General features: G+C 41.9%; 1 protein-coding gene across 2 annotated transcripts in view; it reads right to left on the reverse strand.

Annotated features, from left to right (window-relative positions):
* LOC114938956 (zinc finger protein castor homolog 1) overlaps positions 1-24,407 on the reverse strand; it is a 78,602-nt gene that overhangs the window by 23,368 nt on the left and 30,827 nt on the right. For both annotated transcript variants that reach the window (XM_029313140.2, XM_029313137.2), the window contains exons 5-6: positions 7,306-7,715; positions 4,674-4,737 (exon numbers count right to left, since the gene is read on the reverse strand). In XM_029313140.2, coding sequence (XP_029168973.2) covers positions 4,674-4,737; positions 7,306-7,715 — 474 coding nt within the window. The remainder of the gene's footprint in view (positions 1-4,673; positions 4,738-7,305; positions 7,716-24,407) is intronic.

The raw sequence follows: 24,407 nt of genomic DNA on the forward strand, positions 1-24,407 counted from the left end.
CATGTATAAAAGCTGTCAAATATTTACTTAGCGGGGTTAATTTAATAAAGTTTCAACCCCTTGGCGAAGCGTGGCGGACGGCGCGTGTAAATTCGTTTAAAAAGTTTCGAATGAACCGTGAAATTCGCTTTCCTCTCTCCGTCTCCCTCGCTTTCTTTCACCGCGCGTATCGCCTTTTAATGGTATTTCTTCAAGGCTAACGGTTGCTCGCCCGAGAAACGAACGTGGCAACGAAACGTTCCGTCATCGCAATCGCGTCGTTCAATTTCGGATAATGAAATTCAATTCCCGAGTATAAACGCAAGCGAGAATCAGCTCGTAAGAATTGGCTGAATTATATGCACAAGCGAATCAGTCTCCTTCTCTTCATAGAACTAAAATTCATTTCATGGAAATGATTAAATGGAAATAATTTCATAGAAATGATTTAAACAACATTCTACACAAAATACGACAATTTATACCTTACTTTAAATTCACTTTCGAGATCATATTTATATTGAATGGATACTTCATTATTCTGTCCTTGAGTTTCTTTAGAGAAACGTGTAAAAGAATCATTTAATAATATATGAGAAATCATTTTTTAATATCCTTTAATATAATTTCAACGAAGCTATTCTTTTCACAGAAAATAATTTCGCAAGAAATTTACGTCGCTCCTTAATTTAATGATTCTTAATACCTAGCCACGTACGGCTATACTAGGAATGATTCAGCAATCTTGTGAATATTGATGCGCTACCTTAATAGTCCCCCGATACGTCTCTCGCAATCAGATTGCTTTCCAAAAAGCACGTACGAGGGCAAGCAAAAGATTCTTTAATTTCTTTAATTTCCTGCGGTCGCGACATTATGAACGGAAACTAAAGGTCGCCGAGGTCTGAACTCCTCGGTGCCTGAATGGTTGCACGTACGTATGTGGATCCTGTGCTCAGGTAATATAGTTGGGGCGGGTGCAGAAAGAGAGAGAGAGAGAGAGAGAAAAAGAGAGGTAACGAAGAGTCAGCGAGAGGAACGAGACCCTGGAGGGCCCGCACTATATGCACCAGTTATTTATCGTAGCTCCCGTTCATGTTTGATTTGTTATTTGCTTGCCTGCCTGCTCGATTGCCTGTCCAGACTGTAGACGGGCACGTCTACGTTCGAGCATCTACATTATCCGCATGACAGATTCGCGACTATCACGTTAATGAGTCTGTTTCGTGTAATTAGGGAAACAATCGTTTCAATCACAACTCCCTCCCTCGTTTCTATAATATTAAGGGAAAAGCGTGCTCACCGCGATTTATTTCACATCTTATCGTGACTCAATTATTCGCTGCGCGACTATGTATTAAGAAAAAAAATATCCGATATTTATTAATACTATAATTTTTCAATAATTACACGCGTCACAAAATTGACAGATGCGGTAATTAGGAAAACGACGATGTCGATATTACTCGTAATCGTAGCGCGATAGCGAGGCTTAATTAAATTGTACTCGCACAAAATTGATGGGTATAGATATCAACGAGGCCATTAAGTTACTTCGTAAATGTATGTCGAACAGGTGCAGACTGATGGTGCATGTACGATGGTGATAATTATTAAAGTCGTAAATTGTTATAATTAGTAAAGTAGAATTCGGAGTCCAAGACGGAAAGAGAGAAAGAGAGAGAGAGAGAGAGAGAAATACCGCACATTTCATCGAGATAGATCGAGATGGTCGAGCACGAACCACTCTCGTACTTTTTTTTTCTCCGACAACGTACCTCGCTTATCATCGAATTTACGTTCAGCGATAAAACAGTAGCGCAATCCAGGTCTTAGGTTTATTTCCGAGTTTAACGAGTCTGCGAAAATGCATATAGCGTAGTCTATGTTTCAGAATATTAATGTCAAAATAACGAAGTAGCACCGTCTCCGGAAAATTTATCCGCCAACTTGCAGGCAAGTTTTATTAAAGATGAATAAGCGCGATAAAGTTTACAGCGCTCCGGCAAATTTATGCCCGTAACTGAGACTGTGAATACGTATATATAGTAGTCTAATGTGTTCGAGGTATCGATTTCAAAGTGAAAATGAAAGCGGGAATATATTTTATCCGCGCGGACACAAGAGAATCGTAGGAGGTTTCGAGAGATCTCGGAATAGCGACAGTAATTCTCCGAAAGTTCACGCCTGTATAATCGAGTTTGTCGAAGCATAACGGCCTAATCATCAATTTCGCGCAAATCACGTCGGACGTTTACGCTGTAGACGTACCGATGGACATCTTCTTCACGATATAACGAAGGCACCTCGGCGAAGACAAGGTGGCCGCGGCGACGTCGTCGATGTCAAACGCGGAGAATTAAAAGAACGACGGCGACATTATCGGGAGGACACCGAGGGGGAAAATAGAAGCGCATCTTCGGTGACAAGGAGCAAAGGGGGAAGGGGGGGGGAGGAGAGGAGAGTCGAAGACACTGCGAGAAAGAGAGAATAATGCGTTAAAGCAGCAACCAGCAACTACTCTAATTGGCCACTTTGTCCATTTATTCGATTTATTTAAATTATGGGACAATTGACAGTAGGCATTCTATTTTTTAAATCTCCCCGGCCAACCGGCTGATTGGACGAGATTGGCGTGAGACACTGGCCCCACAGATTCCCCAGTTGTGGGCTTAATCAGCTTTGATTGCTGGCATCTCTCTCTCTTTATCGCTCCCTCTCACCGTTCTCTCTCGCTTGTGTCTCTTTCTCTCTTTCTCTTTCCACGTACACACGCACATGTCTGTGTCTTCATCTTCTTTTCTCGCACACTCGCGTTTCTCTTTCACCCTTTTCAGCCTCCTTCATCTCGTTCTCTCTCTCTCTCTCTTTCGTATATAGTCGCGAACGTACAACGTATGTATATACATTTTATTTTATTCCATTTCGTTACGGATCCCACCACGCGTTTAATATCCTCCGATCAACGTTGATTGGCCGATACGAAATTACGAGAATATGTCACTGGACCAGAAAATCCAACGGAGGCCGCCCACTCTCTCTTTCTCTACTCAATGTTCCCTCTCGTCGTCATCGCCGTGATTTCCGGGAATTGCGCGACAAACTGCCGATTGAATCGTCACTAGTGTTTTCGAAGAAAATGATGGTTCGCGTGCCAATAGTGAAATGACAGCGGGGAGGAACGATTGATCTTAATGATGCCTATTTACGGAGAAACAGCGGCATGTTTATGTAATACAGAGCTATGACCGCATGCGGTGAGCGATATTTCTACGCAGTCATGCTGAACATTTCAAATGCAAACAATTAAAAAAATAATTTTTTTTTTTAATAGTTTGGTTCATATATAAATGAAATGTTATTTGGAAACACACTATGGTACGCATAGAATTAACATACAAATGAATTGTTTCGTTAACCGTAAATTCGTAATCCAGTAACCGAGAGAACGTACGCAAATATATGTTATAGGTACGTTTCTGCGTGTAAATATTTTATCTGGTATTTAAAACATAATATTGCCGCTGCACAGCAATTCTCGTGGATTCTCGATGTTTCATTACAATCGAGATTAATTCAGGAGCATTCTATATTACAACGTTCTTTTAGATCGACGGTAATTAATGAAATCGAAACAAGAATGCTCCATTTAATTTTTTTAATCGAGTCAATTTACATCGCTCGTATATAAAATTGTATATTAATTAGATATTATTAGAAAAAAGGAAGCAGAGGATTGATAAGTCCCGGGTTTCTTTTATCAATGCGACCAAAGAGCAACAACCCCCCCGTTCTCCCTCGAGCCCCTAGTGGGAGCCGTTGGCACTCATCCCATTTCCTTGATAATTCCCATAATGCTGTGGGCGGATATTCCAATAAAGGGGGAACAGCCCTCGGGCACAAAACACTGAAAGCGGCGAACGGCCGCGATTCGTCAGGTTGCTCCACGATTCACGAGTTCGCGAGGATCGAGACAAATAAAGGCTGTAGGGAGAGAGCCGACGGCGCTCAGCCGGCTTACGTACATATAGCTTCAGATTTGTCACGTGGCATGCAGGAATGTGCGATAATCACTCAAAGATGCGGGTCCACTATGTGCGTGCCGGGTTTGCGCTGGATGCGATTTCTCTCCAGCGTATTTCACACGGCACGGCGCGGCCGATTTCATTAAATCTCCTTTCGAAAATTTAAAGATTATCGTCGATTTGAAGAAGAAAAAATGAATAGACTACTACGTTACGTTAAAAGAAGAAAAAATCCCCCTCTTTCTCTCTATTAAAATGGTGCGATTTTTCATTTTCATAGACTCTTCATATCCCAAATAATATATACGAATTCGCGCAATCGGACTTTTGGCGAACGCGAACGCGCATACCGATTATATTTCTAGCCCGATGCCGTTAAAGGTCAGACGTCGCCGTACGATCGACAACATTGTCTCCATGTTCTAATGATAGATTCGCTCGACGATTACAAGAGCGTCGATTGCAAATCATCACCTGGTGAAACCAGATTAGCGACGAGGCGTCGATCGACGATTTCGCGTCCCGTCGGTCAATCTTTTTCCACTCGGTTCTTTTTCTTTTCACCTTCCTTTTGTTTGCGCGCGAGCAGGGTCATCGAACGCGGCAGTCTCGATTCGAATCTAATTACGATCCCGATAATTCCGTCGGCAGGAGGAAATAGTAACTCACCGGAAACCTTCGGGTCAGCTGCCTCCACCTTCATCGCCGTCAGGCTCGCTATTGTCGGCGGTACCTAAAAGAAATACATTACGATGTACAATGCACCGGCGTGCTCAGGGCCGTACGCGAGCAAAGGGTGCGCGAAACGATAAAGCGAAAAGTGGGGACCCACGCGACAGACAGACGCGAGATGTTTCCGTAAAACCTATCGTGCAAAAGCGTTTCCAGCCATTCCGCGAACTAATCGCGTTATGGCCCGCTCGTAACATGGCCGCTTAATATCCTTCGTTAACCCTCCTGCTACCGAGTAATGAAATTATCCCCGGGGCACATCTTCTCCGCAGCATTTCAATTTCGCGCAACCGACTTTTATCGACGCGTCCGCGTGTATTTTTTTTTTTTTTTTCGTCCCTCGCATTTAGAGGAGACGAGGTTTTTCTTTCAATTTATCGAACGCCAAAATTAAAAGCGGAAGACGTAAGAAGATGCCTCCTGGAGAGAGACGTCACTTTGCCAGAAGCCCCATCGCGGTTTAAATTATTCCAATACTATGTACGATTTCCGAAGCCTTAGTTTCGATCCACATCGTTGAATTTATGAACCGGTTACTCTCTCTCTCTCTCTCTTCTCAAAAATCCAATTTTTTTATTCTTCTTGAAAAATTAATTCCCGAATGAATTCTCCGAATTGAACGAAACGAATGAATCGCGACGTATTATTGAAACTCGAAGAAAGCTAATCTCGGGCGCGTAAATTTATCGAGGACAAGTTTCGAATTACTTTACTCCGTATATAAATATCGTATAAACATATTCTAATATTACGGGCGTGACGCACCATTGCATTATCGTTCGACGAGGTTCTTTGTCCCGATCTATGAACTTCACTCCTAACAAGAAGCAACCTCGCGATCGAGCGCGCGCCGGAACAATCGATTAATTCCGTCGAATTTAATAGAACTCGCCTCACGTACGTGACCATCGCGTTCCATCAATTCTGCAATCTCTAATCGAACATTTATATTCCTCGTTCATAATTATCCGTGACCTTCCGTGCCTAATATTGCGAATTGCAGCGTATCGCGCATAATAATATCGGGCGGAGAAGATTGTTGAAAAAAAAAAAAAAAAAAAAAAAAAAAAAAAAAAAAAAAAAAGGAAATAATTCTCTTCGCATGCCTCGTGATTCCTCGGGAAGAGATCATCGCGATGAAGGACAAGCGCGCACGTTTATGGCTGCTTCTTAAATTAATGCATTTATCGCTCGCGAAAAAATTCGCAGGTAGAAAACGCGAACGCGAGGAAACAAATGGAAAATAATGTGCATCACGATGTATATAATGCGAACGTATGCATTGGAGCACGGGGCGAGAAGCATATGGGGGACTGGGGGGTGGAAAGGGGGCGAAGAAAGAGAAAAGGATCGGAATGAAACAAGAGTGGGGCGAGTGGAAGAGCGATGTCGAGAAGGAAGAAGAGAATCGAAGAGAGGAAGAAAAAGAGACAGAGAGACGAGGAGGAAGGTAACGATAAGAGAAAGAAAGACGACGATAAAAGAGGGGAGGGAAGGTTCGCCGATGAAGGAGAAGGTGGAGAAGAGGGGGGAGGGGGGCAGACGAGAAGAGGGGCAAAGAGGGTACGCGAGAGAGTATAGAGGTATATGAGAAAACAATAGAGCTGATTTGCAAACAATAGAATAACGTTAAGACTCGAGTATTATACGCTGTTGTTACTTCTTGTGCCATAACGCCGGAGAGCATATGTCCATTAATATTCAAAGGCGAAAATAATGTAAACGACACGACAAAAATTCGAGGAATAATTTCAATTCTCCGTGTATGGGATTCCACAGCAGCGATCCTATAGCCGGGTCGTCTGCGCGGTTTCGTGTCTCCTCTTTGGTGACCTGACATATATGCAAGTCTCTACGCGTCATTGATAATAGCGTAATGATAACGCGCATTCTATTCTATATCGTTAAAATCTCTTCGTCTCGCAATCTCGATAATAAATATCATTATCAACGGTTACATTTCATAAACGATTGATCGGAACGAATATTTAATATTATTGAGAAATGGGAATAAATAAAATAAGATCAAATTGATGCATGTCAAAAAATTTTGTTGGAAATCATTTCGCGGGTTTCGGAAATAAATAAATAACTCGCGATTAATAACGGGAAAAAGCCTGAAGGTATGCGACAAACGAATGATCTTCAACTGCGATGTCTCTATCGACTTTTATTACGACGTATCATAAGCGATTGTTCGTCGCTTACGATTCTAGGAAGCGCTGAATTATTCTAGTACAGTTAAGCTCACACAGCTCCCGTTGGTAACTTTACGATCTTGACGGTGACTTGAGTCGGATGAGTCATCGTTTATTGTTTTTGGACAGCTTCGCGATATTGTCTCGCTTTTGACGCAATAGCAAATAATAATTCAATGCTACTTAAATTTTTAATAATCGCTGACATTCGAGTCTCGGTATAATATCGTATGATCTTTAGAATTTAAGATTGTTAGATTGTGTAAAGGATTGCTGTCTCAGACATTGATATCCCAGTTTATAACCCCGAGTGTAACGAACTTTGCGTCGGTTTTTAGGATCAAATCGTTATATTAGACTCTCGTACTTACCCTAGATTCCTCGGACTCTTCCCGTCTCATGTTCTGGAAGAGCACGCTGCCCATCTGAACCTGCAGATTCTGCTGCAGCAGCTGCGCCAATTGTGGATTCTGCGACAAAATCGCTGGATTTTGCTGCAGCAGTTGCGCCAACGCCGGATTTTGGACCAATATCTGACTTAGGGGTGAATTAGCCATGGCGTGCATGGGATGCTGCTGCTGCTGTTGCTGCTCCTGCGACTGATGCTGCTGCGGTTGCTGCTGCAAGTTCGGCGAGTTTGCATTTGACGTTTGACAGGATTGCGAAGGATTGCCGAGAGACGGAATCGCGCGTTGCGGACTTTGCGGAGTATGCGGAGGCGTGGGTGGACTTCCGGGTGCCATCGACGAGGCATCCTTCTCCTCCTTCACCTTCATCTTTCCTGCAAGAGAAAGGACAAGATTGGTAATGCTACTTATAATCGAGTCGTGTTACTTTATTATAAAATTACGATAAAAGTAGCTCAAGTTTCTAAACTTGAAGATATAAATTTAAAATAATTTTTTTTCGAACGCGCACAATACTGATGTATCTATTAGATACACTAGTTTCATAATCAATGACAAAGCAAGTCTGCTATCGACGATATATTTCTCGAGAAATCCAAAGTGCGTAATGTATTATTATTGGAATCAACTCTGAGAGAAGTATTAGAAAAAAAAAGAACGACCTATTGTTGAACGTTGACGTATTGCGATGTTATTGACGTCTTCGTGAACCTTGGTAAGATTTACGGGAGTTGCGGAATATCGTGAGAGTTATAAAATAAATTAACTTTGATTTTTTATCGAGACCAATTCTGATGGACGCGTTTTCAACGAAACTGATTGATTTAAAACGAATTGGACAAGAGTGAACAAAATTCGCGAATGTCTGTTACTTGTTGAAGAATAAATCTTACCTGCTTGAAAAAAGGCTTATATAAATATCTCGAATTAAACAAACGCGAAAATTTCGCGCTCCATAAATTCTCAAGTTTTGATAACGATTAATTCGAAAATCAATAGATTAATTATTAGAAAATCGAATTATTCTTTTTTAATTATTATCAGCAATTAGAGATCGCTATTTCATTATTTCAATTAACGATAAAAGAATATTGCACTGTTGTTCGTCATTGTTCAATATATTCGAATTATTCGGGAGGAGGGAAGAGTCATTATCTAGCTACCTACCCTATTTACAAACTTTAAAAAATTCTCAAGATCTGATCTTTGTCAAAATTCTGGCAAGACTGACTCCTTGCAACAGTTGGTTTCGCTCTATCTTGATTTCGGAAAAATCTTACGGAGGGGTGATAGACTTCCGGATTGGTTCGAGAATACAGCAAGCTGGGAATAGGCGGTGAGATTCTACGGGGAATGTGCGATTGCTCCAAGGTGATGGCGGTAAAAGGGAGAGACCGCGGGGAAAGTTTTTTCTTAGGTTCGGAGTCGTGAAATTGAGACGTTTCGATTCTAAAAGCCGCGTAATCGACTGCTGGCAGGTATACATCTGCTCTGAACTCTATTCTATGGAGAAAAGTAAAAAAGTTTGTAACACTACTCAATACCCTATCAAATTGACTGTGATTACCAATCCATCTTTTTGATAGATTTTAATCAAAAGTATAATTTATATAGATTGTATATAAAAAAAACTTTCTTAATACAAAATTTGATTTCTCTCTCTTTCAAATTGGAAAAAAAATTTTTTTTTTTTCAACAATTATAACACAAGCTTTGTGCAAAATAAAAATAATTAATATTAAAAAATGTACGATTTTCTAAAAAAAATGTCTTGTTTTAACAATATATTCCTACAGGCCGTTAGAAAAACAGAGTTCTAATCGCGCAAACAATTGAATGAGTACGTTAGATAAAAGTTATTTTTTACGTCTTTTTACCTTACAAATATAATCCGGGCATACCAGGTAGATAGGATGCGTTTTATTCGCACAAATAAATCCTGTAGACCATCAAAGCGATTTCTAGAGGTTTGCTTGATTTGCAGGTGAGATGAAGTATGAGAAAACGAGAGAGACATATAATAGATAAAGAAGACAAAATTTAAAAAGGGCTTAAAAATCCCCTCCTTAAGAGAGAAAAAGAGAGAGAACCACGAGAAGACCCCCTCGAAGAGATACGTCTGGTTCTTCCGAAAGGTTAGATCGATGATGTCTACTAAAATTACGAAACCCCTGGGATCTCTTTTTTCTGATTTATCCCTTCCTCGTTTCTCGCGGTTAAAATTCTTCCTTTCACTCGTTATACGCTTTCCACCACTTTTTTCGTTAAACGAATGAAGCATCCTGTGTATCACGATGAATGATTCGCTCGCCATCAACGCAAAAGGTCTACATCGATTGATGAAAAATGAAGAGAATATATCCCCGTCATAAAATGGACTCCCCCGAATAACGAAAAAAATGATGCGCAATGTGGGAAAATATTTCTTGCGCAATATGATCGACGATATTTCCAGCTTTCAGATTCGCCGAGGCTCGCTTTATTTCCCACCTTTCGAGTATCGTGATCAAATGCAGGATTTCGTTTCTCGAACGCGTATATATATATATACGATTAATAAGGGATTATAATTAATAAAACGCATAATACGAAGGAGGGTCGTCATAAATAGCGCAAAAAAATTTCGACGCTCGTTTCGGTATTAAATGAATTCCCATTCTCGCGAGGGAGAATTCCTGAAGAATCGCATGCATATACGCATTTCGCAGTATCTCGCTCGCGGCCGGATCTTTAAATTGACTCGATTTTTAAGGCCCAGTCTGGAGAAGGTATCGCGCCGCGGGGATTCTGTGTTTCTCTTCCACCGAAGATATTCTCTCTTTCGTCTTTGCTCCAAATCGCCTCACATAGTGGCGAGTCATGCCCCATCGATACACTATCGCAGCAGAGAGACGTATTGCGACGAGTCATCTTTCCAAGATTCCTCGTTTATAAGACACCGTGCGAAATATAACGTGCTTTTTTGATACAGAAAAAAATGGATCTATCACTCGAGAAGATTATCAGAATAAAATTTAGAAAAACGGTCAAAGACTAAATTATATATATAAAGAAAAAATTGAAATTTAAACCATTTGTAGCCTTAAGATTAAGTGCTAATTTCCTATAATTATAAATTTTCAGATCTTTGCATTAGTTTAATACACTTGTCCGAAAATGTATACGGACATGAAATAATAAAATAATCGAGATCATTCGGATACGCTCGGGGCTCAAATTAGAGACGGTGAGTGACATTCGACCCTCTAACCTCGAAAGTCGCACGAAAAAAAAAAAAAAGAAAGAAAGAAGGGGCACCGAGATCTCGTATCCTCGAGCCCATTTTTACGAGATACTTAAACCTTTAAACGGGTACGTCGTTGGGATCAAACGGTGGAAAAAAACGCGCTCTCGGATTTCAAATTTCGCAGGGAAATCGGTTAACCCCCGAAATCAACTGCGACGACACCGCTGAAGGGCGAAGGGATCGCGCGATTTTTCTCAGGGGTTAAATCGAGCGTGGCCCCCAGAAAGAGAGAGAGAGAGAGATCTGGCTTTTTTTTCTTCGCCCCTCTTTGAGGAGTCTCGCGCAGGTACCTGGCCGCTACCTGCACGCGTCCATCCCGGAAAAGCGGAAAGAGAAATATCGCAAGGGGGCGAAAATAGCGCGGTGAAGGTAAGAAAAAAAAAGCGAGAGATTACGCGAACGAGGAGCTTCGAGTAGGGAAAGAAATACACGCGAGCGTCGAAGGGATTCCGCGTGCACCTTTTTCCTAGGTTTTTATCTTCTCGTCGGCGCCCGCGGACCCTTCCTTTCGTTCGCTCAGCCAGAGGGTAAGAAGAAACAGGGGTAAAAGTGAGTTAATAGTCGGTAAAACGCCGTTCTCTCCGTGACCCGCAGGGGTTACGCGTACCTCCCGGGGGTGCACCTCTTTTACTTCCTTTTCCCTACTCGACCCGCGCGAACGGGTAACTCGGGGAGGATACGAAGGGATAAAGAAAAAGGTGGCTAGTATATTTTGCTAAAGAAGAAAACTGAGACACGAGGATACTCCTTTCGTCGAGAAATCTGAGTAATCGTTGTCGTATAGCAGCTTTCGCAGGAAGCTGCTCTTCCGTTGTTGCTCTCGTATTTTCTCGTGAGAACATTTAGGAATATATCAGAAAAAATATTTTGATATATATATATATATATATTTTTCTGAAGAGAAAATGCAAAATATGTAATGGAGATTCACAAAGAAATTGAGGCGATCTAACGAAATAAAGAAAAGAATGTATGAAATAATCGGTAATATTAATTCGCGTAAATATGAATTGAATCGCGTGGATTCCTTTCAACGTGATTCTTTCGTGCGTATCGCGTACATGTTGCGTATAAATTCGGTATTCCAAAACACAAAAGTAAGATTACCGGCGGCTTCGGCTTTCTTGTTTCTCGCCAGAATCGAATTTCGAGCGCTTCGTCGTCGTGTAACGAAACACGCGCGCGTTTCAAGAGCCTCGCGTTACGCGTGCCTGACTAGAGTACGTGGTTGGGCTCGTCCAACCCGGAATCGTCAACGGAAGCGAGTGCGTTCGTCCGCAACGACTGTCGAGAATTCCAAATCGTCGAGTAACGGATATACACCCGTTACGTCGAACGATCGATGTACCTACCCCGGGGAGAATTATGAAGCAAAGCCGAAGTTCGCGCGAAATCCCTGTGATAAATCGTCGATTCTCCATCGGCTCGTCATAATCGAATGTAGCCAGCATCGTTAGAGCTCTCGATCGAAACCGTGATGATCTCGCGATGACTTCGCTCAGGATGAAGAAATATCGCACGGATACGTAAAAGAGCAAAACGAGACGTAACAAATTCAATAAACTTTCAGAGAACGATCGGTGATTTAGAAGACGGATTTTTATGGACGGATAAGAGAAATATTTCTAAAAATGTTGAGTATGCGAAGGATGATGTACGTATCTATAAAAATGAATTACAAAGGAATTAGGGAGAATTATAATGATGAAAAGTAAAGCAAAATGTAAACGTTCGCTCATGATTCTTTGTGCGGGTCAGGGAAATTGATTAAAATCAAAATTTCGAATCGAATTTGGACCGAGAAAAATTAATTTTCCTTGACATTGAAAAATATGTAAAAGATGCGAACCATATAGAATACAATTAAAACAGTGTTCGTAACACGAACCGAATAAAGTAGACGTCATTGTCAGATTTATGATCAGCTGCCGCGTTGCAGAAAAAAGAATCGACACAACTGCCTTCGCTCCTTCTCGAAAGCAGGAATCTTAGACGGACATATTCGGGTATAACGTTTCCAAATTTTAATATTTAACGTCTCGAGGCGGTCAGATCGAGAGGGACCAGCGTGGCTTGGCCGCGAGATAAAGAACTCAGGGCCCCGTGGGGTTCATTTTTAACACCTAACAGAAGTCGAGATGCTCAACCGTGATTAGCCTTCTCCCCGGGGCCGATGGGTCCGGGCATTATCCGGTGAGAAATTGGCGGCCGTTCGTTTCTTTGTTCCAAGCGATTTTTTATTGACTCAAATTCCGGAAAAAAGAACGGTGAAAGAGGCAAAGAGAGAAAGGGGGTACTCTTCATATACGTTGGATATTAGGGATGGGAAGGGGGTTTAGAGTCGAAAACGAAATAGCGGTTTAGAATCCCGCGGTGCTACGTGTGGGAGGCGGTTAAATGGATAAACGAGAAAGAAAAGAGAGAGAGAGAGGAGAGGAGAGAAATGTTGAGAATAAGCGCGGGGGCAGACGGGGAGGGAAGCCTGAGGGAAGAAGGACGGGAGGAAGAAAAAAGGGCCTGCGAACACAAACTGGCCGAAGCTGCGCTCATTTTTTCTCGTGGCCGAACCCGAAAACCCTTTTATGCCCACCCAAGATTAATTATCCTCCATACTCGAAAAATGAAACTGGCCGCGAACAAAGGAGCGCCGCGCGCGCTACTCGGCGGTCCTCGCGATCAGCCTCCGTTGTCCAATCGCTGTTTATTCGCGCCTGAATTCGACCAAGGATCTTGGGAGATGAAGAGTAGCGCGCGGGAAAAGAGCGCGAAAGACTCGTAAGCAAGATTTAAATTCGCGCTTTATATGTGAATCTCTCTCTCTCTCTCTCTCTCTCTCTGAGCTTCCGATAACATCAATTCAACACTGAAGGAATAGCGTTCAAAATTATACATGTGTACATGATAATAATTGTATATGTATATGTATTTTTTTTTCTTTATAAGCTATTGTTTGTACTAGAGGAACGTTTCCCGTTTACATGAATAAATAAATAAATAAATAAATAAACAAATATCAATTGTATCGATCGCAAAGGTGCATTTGGTCGCGTACAGGATGACAGAAACGGGCAGCGCAAAATTATCATGACAATAAAAAGAAAATGGCACTCTGGCATATTCTGCAATTTTCTATAATGGAGCGAGCTCCGAAAACTCGCGTATCGAGAGGGGAATAGAGAGAGGTTGGGTCCGAAAAAGGGCAAGCTGAGGGGTGGAGGGGGAGAATCTCGTTAGACTGAAAAAATTCCACGTAACAGATTTGAATATCGCATAATGTCGAATTAATGCCGGAAATTCGACTCGACGGGGCCCCACTCCATCGCGCGGTAATGGGGCCCCCTGAAATTTCGTAGCGAGCCCCATAAAGCGGTTTCGCGTATGGAAAACGTGTCGAGCCCTCCTCTCCCCTTCCCCTCCACGGCTAGCCGTCTGCGCTGCCAGCGGGGCCTTACGACGTAGAAACCCTAATAATTCCCTGACAGTGGCCTTTAGTCTCGCCGTTTTTGCCAAGGCTACGAGTTTTACGATTTTCTCTCTCGTTTGAACGAACGAGACGAAAGGGAAACGTCTTCTCCGATTGTCCAACGCATACGCAAATCAATCGAATTAATTGCTTTAGCAAAAGCATGACAATACACATCTGCTTCGCATCTGGATCGAAGATAATATATTTTATTCTTTCATTTTTTTTTTTAGATATATTGATTAATTATATCTCGAATTTTGCAAAATTTTCAAAAATCAGAAATACGATGAGAAATGTACCTACAGAGAAACAAATTCACTTACGTTACATAATTAAAAATAATTCCTCGACACCAACTTTTTCTTCGCGTTCACAACTCAGTCGGTTGGCGCTCCTCTGTCTTTTTCTGGAGCACTCGGGGGCCGCAGCGGGAAAAAGAAATACCCCCGCGCGTTCATCTTATTTTATCCGAGCTCGGGTACCATCGCGCGTCCTTTCTTTTTGCTTGACATAATTTAAAATTTATGAGTTCGAGAATCGGTTACGCGAGGCCATTCTCTCCTCTTTTCGTTCCTTCCTTCGACCGGACCGTGGTTTCGCCGTAGAATTTGAATATTAAGATTAGGCTAGCTTTAATGCCTCCTGCGCGAGCTTCTCCCTCATCCCTATCCACGTAACGAACACCGGGGAAGTTCTTCGCGAGAAATATTTTCATAAAGCGTGCACAGCTACGAGAGCTGTCAGCGACGCTCTTCGCTATATTTGCACGCGAGAAAGACTTTGCCGAGCAAGGATCGCAACGTTCCTTGTCACCGATGCAAAGTAGGACATGTAATTAATGCTACGTTGCATTTAATTGCTACTTCTCTCTTTAATAGTTTCTCGCTTCCCCGATTTTTCCTGACTTCTTGCTCTTCCCCTTGCAACATTGTTGTTCGGCAAGAGGCGTTTCATCTCCGCGGAAAATCCAAGAGCGGAAAGGGAAAAAGGATGAACGTGAGCGAGAGAACAGAAAGAGACAGTTAAAGAGAGGGGAGAGAGAGAAAGAGAGAGGTAGAAGTTCATTAAGACCACCGATACGGCCACAGGCACCGTATTAGGTTGGACAAACTGGTTTTCGCGAATCTTTTCTCTCCCCTGCATCATCCGACGTATCGAGCCCGGATAAAAGACTCCCGGAGTTTCGGCATGGTCCTTAACCCTTTATTTGGCAATGTCGCCCTTAAGCAACGCGATTTCTCTCTACGCGAGCCAGCCCTTCAAGTCGCCAATATTTCACTCTCACGACATTTATATATATTTGTTGCTCTCATCGTCATGAAAATTCTCTGGTACTTTATCATACTCTTATTAATTGCATAGCTGTTTAAACGAAAGAAATAATTATATAAATTTAACGTATAAGACGGGCAACAAGAGCCAAATCGCGGATGACAATGCGTTATCCTAACGAAACTAAATAATTTTTCGTTAGAATTAAATACCGGTGCACAAGGCACCAAATTTTTACTTGGACACGGCCAAGATTTTAAATATGAAATAATCTCATATTTTGAGATTTAATTTCAATACCCCTTTAAACCCCCCTACGGAAAATAAATAAATGAATGTAAGAGAAAAATATAGATCCGAAAATCGCTGAATCGGGAAACGAACCCGAGACCTTTCGCTTGCCGGGCGACTGCTCTTCCAGCTGAGCTATTCAGATCCTTTCGATTCTATACTTTTCTCTGTTATATATATTAATGTTGGTAAACAAACGCATTTTTAAGCCAGCGTGTATCAATATAAGAGTTTTAACAAGGCTCCGTAATATAAATATAAATTTAACGTATAAGACGGGCAACAAGAGCCAAATCGCGGATGACAATGCGTTATCCTAACGAAACTAAATAATTTTCCGTTAGAATTAAATACCGGTGCACAAGGCACCAAATTTTACTTGGACACGGCCAAGATTTTTTAAAATATGAAATAATCTCATATTTGAGATTTAATTTCAATACCCCCTTTAACCCCCCCCCCCCCCCCCACGGAAAATAAATAAATGAATGCAAGAGAAAAATATAGATCCGAAAATCGCTGAATCGGGAATCGAACCCGAGACCTTTCGCTTGCCGGGCGACTGCTCTTCCAGCTGAGCTATTCAGATCCTTTCGATTCTATACTTTTCTCTGTTATATATATTAATGTTGGTAAACAAACGCATTTTTTAAGCCAGCGTGTATCAAATATAAGAGTTTTAACAAGGCTCTGTAATATAAATAACAAATAATTATAATTATACACCCCTCGAAATAATTAAGGGATCGAAAAGAATTGTCAATTTTTTAAAAGGGTTTTAGAGCTTGAAATTTCAATTTTCGAAAAGTCACGGGTTTTTTTTTTTATTTTCTTCAATTCTAATATTTTTTACATATAGAAAACGACGAACGATACGAAATGGAAATTTTTCTTCCCACTTTGCGTAGACATATCGCATACGTAAGATTTGAAAAATTTTTTGAAACTTTTGGATCCCTTAATTATTTTGAGAAGTGTATATTAAAATATCGGAAACGTTTTTATCTTACGTAATGGAATTTTCAAGAAAACTGATAATAAAATCATATTGAACGGATAAAATTATATTGAAAAAAATAAAAGCACAATCGATGACGATGATTTGAAGTTATTAGGGCAACAACGTGATGACTATGCTAAACGGCGAGACATTGATTTAAATATAAACGATCCACACACTCTATTTTTTCGTTCAATCGCTCGTTCGCCGCGACGATCGATTCTAAAGTCGACTTGTGAGCCATCAATTTGGCAATTGACAGTAATAAATACTTGGCAACAATACACGACCAAATTTTTGCACGACTGCCAAACGTGCGGCGAACCGATCGACGCGAGAATAAAAGGAGAAATTATGCATTTTCGTGGGGTCGAAATAATTTCGTAAAGTATATAGATTACATTTCTTTCTTCGACTGTACCGGCCACGTGTTTTCGGGTATGCGCACTTCCACAAGGCGATCTGTTCTTTTTTTTTCTCTATTCAAACAGTATTCATAAGATACCTTGAAATCAAAATAATATCGCGATGCGAGGAGTGCGAAGGATTATCTCGATGGTCCCCCGATAGCCTTCTCGTCGCGGTTTTCCACAGATTCTTCAGATACATTCTACCTTCATCTCTCTTATAGTTTAGCGATTTTACACACACTGAATTATTCCATAATCAACAATTAAATATGATTAAACAATTAATAATAAAATGAATTTTTAACGAGTTTGTGTTTAATCAGAAATTGTGTATACTTAATACAATCTGTGTCGAGCATTTTTTTTTAACGTCCCTGAAACAATTTGAGAATTATATAAAATCAGTCGACGAGGAAGCCGACGCACCACCAGAGGTAGCTGGACGTAAAGGAGAAGAAGAAGAACATGACAGTCACGACGACGACAACAACGAAGATCCTCCTCGGCTAGGAATGCCTCCTGATGGATTGGTCATCCGTGATTAATTTGACAAGCTGACTTTCTGGTTTTCGGAGACTGACAAGGGGCCCTCAGCGCCCGTGAGGCCTAATGGGCCTTCTCGGCCACCTCTCGCTGACTCTGCCTATCTCAGCGCACATATCGACAAAACCGGAGGTGGGATCGTTTGAAAAATTAATCGAGCCTACGGAGTCCCCGTGGAAATGCTAATGGAAGGTCACCTTTTTCATTCGATTATCGACACCGCGAGTGAGGAGAGCAAAGAACGAGGGAGCGAAATAGAAATCTTCTCGCGGGGGAAGGCAACCTTAATCTCGACATACTGTAGTATCGGGACTCCTCCATAACGCGTAAGTGGGTGATGCGAAAAGGTTAGGCAGAGGGCCTAGGTAGCTTAATGGTTAGAGCAGTCGCCCGGCAAGCGGAAGGTTCCGGGTTCGAGTCCCGGTCTAGTCACCCGAAGGCCCGATTCTTTTTCGCGGATCCCACATTTGGGGGCTCGTCCGGGATGGAGGCAGGATTCGGTCTACACGAGGCAAAACGAGTTATTGCGGGTGTTGGCTGGGGGTGGGAAAGAGGCCCAAGAACCCAGTGGCACTAGCGCGTGGCGACATTCGAGGGCGAATGTCAATTCAGGACGGCCGAATGTAGTATCGGGACTCCTCCATAACGCGTAAGTGGGTGATGCGAGAAGGTTAGGCAGAGGGCCTAGGTAGCTTAATGGTTAGAGCAGTCGCCCGGCAAGCGGAAGGTTCCGGGTTCGAGTCCCGGTCTAGTCACCCGAAGGCCCGATTCTTTTTCGCGGATCCCACAATACTAATCGATGATCTCGGAGAAATCTTGAGTCGCGCGTTTTTAGTGTTATAATAAGCGACTCGATGTCAAAAATTTTGCTTGCGACAATATTAATTTTTCAAGCGCGTAAATTAAATTAATTATCAGAAAGAAATATTTTTATCGGCTCTCAATATAAAGAATATAAATATGATGTTTTTTTAATCGGCCAACAGAGCCAAAGCACGAAGAATTAATTATTCGGAACTGTATCTCTTGGTTTGAGATCACTAAGTTCCATATAAATTAATCTCGAAATAGGCGCGAAAAATATAGGTCCGAAAAGTCGCGCCTATTTCTCCATATGTAAGTTTCGATTCAAACCAAGAGATACAGTTCCGAATAATTAATTTTTCGTGCTTTGGCTCTGTTGGCCGATTTAAAAAACATCATATTTAAATTAATTATATAAAAAATGCGATTTTTTAAAATTAAAATAGCGAATAGAATATTTAAAATGAGAGAAAAGTAATTTTCACGAATAAACGGAATTTCTCTCGGACATAACTGAGGCTAATCTTGCGGATACGCGAAACCGGTACTCGTAAAAATAAAATGATCGAGGATGCGGTGAGACACGAAGTGTCCGCCAGATCTCGATCCATTGACTCGACGAGAACTACTTGTCGCCGGTGTTGTTATTGTCGGCGAGGATGGGCACAAAAGGGGACGGTCGTAAAACTCGCACCTCGCCTGGCCAAGGCGCGAGTGGATGCACGGCGAAATAAAGTAATAAAGCGATCGGTGCACTTACTCCGCGATATTCCTCGTGTTGGGTCACGTGTGTCGAGAAAAGTGGCGTGCATCAAAAACACAAGCTGTTGAAAGTCAGCCAAGAAAATTGCAAAAATTTGTCAAATTTCAATCTCAAACGAAGGATTATTTCTCTGTCGAAAAAAAAGGAAGTCGAGATAAAGAGGAATTAAAAAAAATTGTTATGTACGCTAAAGCTTCCGCTATTTTACGATCACGCAATATTTCGCGCAATATTGTGTTAGACACGTGTGTACATCGTGTCTTTTAATTTAAAACTAATTTCAAATTTCAAATTTAATTGACTGACTACTGTATTCTGACAGACTTGTCTTCTGTTTGATGAAACCTCTCAAAACATAGACCTTATTATAGTTCTACGCGCACTTATGATCGAAAGACTGTCATAACGTTAGATATAAGTTCTTCATTAAGAACCGAAGATAAGAGAATGATAATTAAGGTACCGTTGAAAAGCAGTCGACGCCGTATGGTGTTTGTCGTCGGTTTATTCGGAGAGCCCGTAGAAAGAAAAGAAGAACGCACTCGAGATAGTTACGCGTTAAACGGACAGGAGAGGAGGAGAGAAGAGGCGAGTTCCGGGTTGACAGTCATTGGGACGAGGACGAGAATCGCGGGAAACGGCGAGAGATCGACGTTAGAGCTGGAATTAAACAAATAATCTTCGTCGAGCGGGGAATCCGTTAAGACACGAAAGTACGGCCGGTAAAAGGAACCTATTGAATTCTAAATTTAAACGAATGTCCAAGTGTCAGCGAGCTGACGGGCAAAATAAACAAGATGCCGCGAGGAGTAGAGGAAAAGGAGTAAGGAGAACGCTCGCGGGGAGAATGAACGGGAGATGGGAAAGGATTTCACGGGAGATATATATAATATCTCTCGGTCCACTTCTCTTTTTTTTTTTTTATCCCGATCTCGATATTAATTTCGCGGACGAAATAAAATGTTGTTTTTCAATTTAAAGACTTCTTCCATATGAGAAAAATTTCATCTCGTCAAGTTGCTTCAAATTGACTTTGAATTTCATCACACACGGAAAATAGCATATTAATCTTTCATTCTTAATCGACCATAATCCGAGATGATTTCGCAAAAACATTCACTCTCGCGGATAATAATAGCTCATACTCGGCGACTTAACTTGATTACCGTTCTATGCTTTTCTGCTTGTCGAGGCCTCCGTGTTAAAGTTCATTGATACGTCAATTTATAATCGCGGAGAAAAATTCTGAATCTTCGCAAATAATCGACTCATGACGCAGACAAGCTCTCGTCAATGATTTCAATCGCGATGGTTGATACAAAAAAAAAAAAAAAAAAAAGAAGAGAAAAAACCAAGATTTGAGATCTACGTATAATCGTCGCAAACGCATGCTACTGCAAAGACTGTACCGTGTCCAACGTCAATAGAACTTCGCCATTCCTCTCTCTGACTCAGAACTTAATTGGAGAACAAAAAAGCTGAGAAGATCCAATTGACCCGGAAGCGGACATCAACGCGACGATCGTGCGAATAATGGCAGAAAAAACGTGAGCCTTCAAGGAAATTGAATTAAACGAGAAAATTCAAGCGAGAAAACGATCGAATCGTTCGTTTTCTCTTATGCAAATAACGTCGGCATTCCGACGCTCTCGCGTGAAACGTCGATCTAAGCTTGTTGTCGCGAAAAAATTTCGATCGAGGAAAACACTGTCCAATGAAATATGTCGGAGGAGGATGAAAACACACACAAAGAAATACGAGGAGAGAAAGAAAGAAAAAATCGAGAAGGACGCGATCGAGCGAAGTATCGACGACGGATATGATGATGATGATGATGATGAAAAACGAGGCACTTTCGAGGATCGATAGAGAAAACGCGACTCGTTCGCGAAGAGGGAAAGATGAAGAGAAAGAAAGACGAGGGGCCCCCGCGGGGTTTCGGGGGGACAAGGGGGCTCTTCATCGTCGTGGCAGCACGTGTGTAGCAGAAGCGAACCCGGGGCCCCAGTTCGGTCCGTGCCTCGTAAAGCCTTTCATAAAAGCTTTCATAAAACGTTTCACGATCTCTTCGTACCGAGGGAATCCAGCGCCGATCAACGTCTCCGCAAGAGATTCGTCCGTCTTTCTCCGCATCATCTTCTTCTTCTTCTTCCTCTTCTTCTTCCTACGCGGCAAAAGATATTTTCTCGGTCGAGTGCGAGATACACATTTCACGTATTCTCGTGAAATCTTGAATAAACAAAGAATCGCAATAAGCATTGCTGCGCGATGAATCATTTAATAAAGTTATTAAATGCTCTTTCTTCTGTACTACTATTCTTCATCTTATCTTCAGTTTTTCTATTCGCATAAAATTGATCGAAAGACATTACGATTCCCGATTCAGCGGCTGGTCCGAATACCTGAAATCTTTAACGTCTCTCATCAACCATGGAGAGGGTTCTTTGTCCCCGTTCAAGGAGGAAGCTCCGATTTCGATCTTGCAACGATTCGTTTTCGGGACCTAACTCATACGTGCCTAAACTAGAGATACGGAGACATAAAAGCTCGTAACCAGACTGATCCAAACTCTTCTCTCCCCTTCCTTAATATGACCGATTCCTTTCCTCTCGCTACCAGCTCTTCTCGAATTAAACCCGACCAGCAAATACGACAGATTCGTTGAATAGCGGTCGAGTTAGCTGGCTTTTTGAATTCGGCGTTTCTTAACGAAGGGTTCGTGTATACCTTCTTCCGACGTAGTCCGCTTTTTGAAACGACAAACTTTTTCTTCAAAGGCTTTTCAAAGAGACACACACGCGTATCTGTCACCGAGGTTTGCAGCGCGTGACGATGAAGATCTAAAAAAACAAGTAAATGAAGAAAGTTTCGAGTTCTAATCATTCTTCTCTCCTTTCGGCCCGACACGTGTGTGTGTGTGTATCTCTTCAAGTAATCATCGGAGGTAATGTCCATTACTTTTAAGGCCTCGCTAAATTGAACTATATATATATATAAATCTTTCCTCAATGGTATTATAAAAGTCGACCAAACTGGCAATCATTTATTACAAATAATTAGTTAAAATACAACGTTTCGGCTGTCATTGCAGCCCTTTTCAAGTGTAAATCAAACGTAAATGCATAATAAATTAATACAGTAAATCAACAATGTAGAATTGACAGAAGTGAGCAAGAAATAAATAGATGTTAACAGTTAGCAAGAATCTTAGTCACTACGCGATATATGTATATATATATATATGAAGAGAAAGAAAGATTGAGAAAGAAAGATTGAGAAAGAAAGAGAAAGAGAGGGGGATGAAGAGGTACCCCCGTCGATCGTCGGCTTGAACCGATTTCGAAGACGGAGCGGATTTTCTCGCCCGACGGGTGGCATTCGACGATCATTCTTCGGACGCGATGCTGCGGACGGATATCGTTAAAAAACGCAATCGAGCCGGGAGAATCGCGCGCTATCAGTTAATGAATCTGGCCCCGTGTGCGACGGGACGACGCCCGGGGGCCCACGAGAGGAGGGCCTGTCTCTCGAAAGTCTCCGCGGGCCTCCTGACAATGGCGCGGCCGACGAATTTCGAAAAGGACAAAAATAAAAAATGATCCTGCGCTCTTCTCGCGAGAAAGAGGGAAGCTGCGTCGGGGGAGGAAGAAAGAAAGAGGAAAGAGATCGCCTCTCCTTTTTCTTCTCTCCTTTCTATCCTTCTGCTGGTGTATCTGCCCGCTGTCCGTCCGACTGTCCGTCTTCTCTTTTCATCCTTACTGCCTTTTATCCGGACGGAATGATTAATGGGTTCACGGAGGCACCGCGGTATCTCTCTCTCTCTCTCTCTTCTTCTTCTTCTCATCTTCCCTTCGGACCCCTCATCAGACCTCTCCGTCCAAAGTGGTCTCTGTTCCACCCGCGCGCATAGACGAGTTTTCTGCTTTTCGTCGCGCTAGATTATCACCCCCTTTCCTCCCCCTCGTGCAGTATGGCGATTGTACGACACTTAGAGTACATTACCTTTTCTCTGCCTTCGGTGTATCGCTTTAATATCACGGCGCCATGAAATGGAGCGATTAAGTTGGACGGAATGTATGACGGAGTCGGATCGGGAATTGATCCGACAGTCGCTCATAACAAACATTTAAAAGCAGAGGATATATATTATGCGTATACATATATAGGTCACAAGCATAAATTAATTTTTAGCCGGTTACGAGAAAAAGTAGTGATGAATCGATATAACGACACGTATGTCATTGCCAGATGTTAGATGTACCAATAAGAGGGGTTCGCATATAGATAGCTCTCTTCGAGATTATCACGCGAAACGATAATATATTCTCAGCGGAAGAGACAAATATGTAAGATATCTATTCGTCGAGGCGAGGTTCGCTCGTCCAAGAAGTACCGTCTTTCCTCTCTTTTTTTTTTGTCGTCGTCACTAACGTGTCATTGTCGAGACGCGTACCGCTTCAAGCTCTTTTACATGATAAATTACGCGTGATTTTTTTTTTTGTATCAATCGCGACGATCACGTCGTGCCGCAACAAGTCGGCTTTTGTTTCTCGTCACCTGCACGTAGGTGGCAACCAGTTGGGAGACGCGAAGCGGTGAGAGGCAAAGCGGATGACAGGACGGAACACTCGGGACGCATATCGGTCCTTGTTATACTTTAATGAAATATTATACCACAAAATTATATACATTGCATATTATTCAAAATAATTTGTCGAAAAATAATCATATAGTTTGTCTAAAAAAAATCACTTAGTCGCACGTCTGTCGCCTGATAATGAGAATCAATAAAAAAATTAAGCATTTGCTCTCCCTTTGAAAACACTGGAATTTGTTTGCGTATGTAATATAAAAAATTAAGATCAAAAGATAAAAACAAAAAAATTGCCTATGGATACCCATGTCTGTCGCCGAAACTATGAAAAAAAAAAAAAAAAAAAAAAAAAAAAAAACAATTATTCAATTCGAATGGATCAGACTGCGCGCATTAGCCTTCAATTCGTTTCATGTGTTCTAATCAAAATTCCAAAGTACGTTTGAAAAACCGTTTATGACAATTTATGTAAATAAATCGCGTTTGAAGATGGGAAAGAGCTTGTAAGTTGAAGCGACTTGAGAATTCTGGGCCGCGGGGAATTCTCGAGAGCGACAACCCACGCTGATCGCCGCGTGCAACGGGAAACGATGACGCTGGCTGATCTCGAAGGCATCCATCGATCGCGAGTCGGACG

This window comes from Nylanderia fulva, unplaced genomic scaffold (genome assembly GCF_048542155.1).
Source record: "Nylanderia fulva isolate GAGA-0341 unplaced genomic scaffold, ASM4854215v1 Scaffold26, whole genome shotgun sequence".
In the NCBI taxonomy this organism is placed as follows: Eukaryota; Metazoa; Arthropoda; class Insecta; order Hymenoptera; family Formicidae; genus Nylanderia; species Nylanderia fulva.